This window comes from Berghia stephanieae, chromosome 8 (assembly GCF_034508935.2).
Source record: "Berghia stephanieae isolate SIO BIC M18660-M18661 chromosome 8, UCSD_Bste_1.3, whole genome shotgun sequence".
Taxonomy (NCBI): domain Eukaryota; kingdom Metazoa; phylum Mollusca; class Gastropoda; order Nudibranchia; family Aeolidiidae; genus Berghia; species Berghia stephanieae.
The window spans coordinates 50,847,231-50,849,730 of NC_088367.1; the positions used below are offsets into that span (position 1 = coordinate 50,847,231).

The 2,500-nt window shown below is 36.9% G+C and overlaps 1 protein-coding gene across 2 annotated transcripts in view; it reads left to right on the plus strand.

The window, feature by feature from the left end:
* Window positions 1–2,500, plus strand: part of LOC144978827 (uncharacterized) — a 24,187-nt gene that overhangs the window by 14,171 nt on the left and 7,516 nt on the right. For both annotated transcript variants that reach the window (XM_078925371.1, XM_078925370.1), the window contains exon 6: window positions 1–20. This exon is cut by the window's left edge and continues 117 nt beyond it. In XM_078925371.1, coding sequence (XP_078781497.1) covers window positions 1–20 — 20 coding nt within the window. The remainder of the gene's footprint in view (window positions 21–2,500) is intronic.

Sequence of the window (2,500 nt, forward strand, 5' to 3'; positions counted from 1 at the left end):
GGAGAAATTCTGTCTTTTTGGTGAGTACCAGGAGGTTTTTAAACCTTTCATTGGGGAGAAATTATGTCTTTTTGGTGAGTACCAGGTGGCTTTTAATTCACTCAATCCTAGAGATTTTTGCTACTTTTCAAAATTGGAAGAAAACAAATGTATTAAAAATGAGTATGTGCATATATATCTTTATTCAACTACCATTAACATGTAAACATTAAGAACACTAGCTTTGATACTACGCCTATAATTTGTATCAGAAAAATGTAATAAATAGGCATGGGTAAAAGTAACCCCGGTATATTACGGATATAGTCCGTGTTAGGGGTGAGTGAGTTAAACCTGTCACCGGGGAGAAATTCTGACTTTTTGTTGAGTGCCGGGTGGTTTTAATCCTATCACCGGCGAGAAATTCTGTCTTTTTGGTAAGTGACGGGTGGATCTTAAACCTATCACCGGGGAGAAATTCTGTCTTTTTGGTTTAAACCAATCACCGGGGAGAAATTCTGTCTTTTTGGTAAGTGCCGGGTGGTTTTTAAACCTATCACCGGGGAGAAATTCTGTCTTTTTGGTGAGTACCGGGTGGTTTTTAAACCAATCACCGGGGGAGAAATTCTTTTTGGTGAGTACCGGGTGGTTTTTAAACCAATCACCGGAGAAAATTCTGTCTTTTTGGTGAGTACCAAATGGTTGTTAAATTTCTTTTAAAAGAAGATTATAAGTATGACGTCGTCCAGCTATCGGGTAACATCTGTGCGTAGCAGTTGCACGTCTGTCTTGAATCAAGACGTCTTATGATCGTTTCCTTGTTCAGAAGACTGATCTTTGGGGGAATGGTATTTTGTATTGTATTTTTCTTTCTTGCTCTGTCTGCAAATGTTTCATTCATAGTTTTTGAAATCTCTGTCGAAGAAAATAAATATTATAAAACATCTTTGCAGACATCATGTCTCGTCATGCATGTAAAGCGTTGCACAAAAAATACAATGTTAACCCTTTCAATCCCTGGGATAGAGAAATGACCAGTAGGAGGATCGTCTAGAGAATAATAAATCAATGTTAACCCTTGCAATCCTTATGATAGAGAAATGACCAGGAGGATCGTCTAGAGAACAATAAACCAATGTTAACCCTTTGAATCCCTTGTATAGAGAAATGACCAGTAATAGGATCGTCTAGAGAATAATAAATCAATGTTAACCCTTTCAATCCCTAGGATAGAGAAATGACCAGTAGTAGGATCGTCTAGATAAAGATAAATCAATGTTAACCCTTTCAGTCCCTAGGATAGAGAAATGACTAGGAGAAGGATCGTCTAGAGAACAATAAATCATGTTAACCCTTTTAATCCCTAGGATAGAGAAATGGCCAGTAGGAGGATCGTCTATAGAACAATAAATCAATGTTAACCCTTTCAATCCCTAGGCTGGAGAAGACCAGTATGATTGTCTAGATAAACATAATTCAATTTTAACTCACTCAATCCTAGAGATTTTTACTACTTTTCAAATTGGAAAAAATGTATTTAAAATGAGCATGTGCATAGATAGTTTTAGTCAACTACCATTAAACATTATCATTGTGCGGCTATGTGGTCTTGTGGTATGACACTCGCTTTCGGATCGGAAGGTCCTGGTTTCGAGCCTCACTCGGCGCATACTTGAAACGCCTCTTTACTCACATTCTGTCACCGTACTCAGGTGTAAAACGAGTACCTGGTTGTTAACAGTGTTGTCTCTGTCCGAAAAAAATTGTAATATTGGCGTCATGTCACGTCCTACATGATGAGTGTTGCTGTTGGCCAGGGACCCCTTGCAAAGCGCTTTGAGCACGTTTAGTGGATATTGTCTTACATAAAAGCTCATTTATATATAAAAGCTCAATTAAAAACCTGCAAAAACTAAAAACATTAGCATAGTTCTTGATTTTATATTTTTACATGTTTGTACATTTGCATATATATATATATATATATATATATATATATATATATATATATATATATATATATATATATATATCATCATCATTGCCTTTTTCACCCTGGGTCAGGGTATAGGCCACAGACAAACAGTTTCCATCCTTCTCTATCCCGAGCCAACTTTTTTATCTCATTCCAGGTCTTACCACTTCTCTGTATATATAAATTCTGTAATTCCAGAAACTCCTCGGTCGCCCAAGCTAAAAAAAGGATTTGGTTTGTCTGTCTGTGTTTCTGTAACGGTTTGAGTTTAACGGAAAGGGGTGTTAACCCTTTGCCAACCCCCAACCTGGAGGACCAGGTGACTCAAAGATGGGGGAATCACACACCATTAGTCGCCTTTTACGACACGCTGGCTTGGCGTTGGGCTATTCTTGACCCTCTCAGTTGAGGGACCCCGGACACCACACGGGTTTTATATATATATATATATATATATATATATATATATATATATATATATGTATACATTATATAGATATATACATACAAATTCGTTTATAGACGTGGCATGCATAAAAATGTATA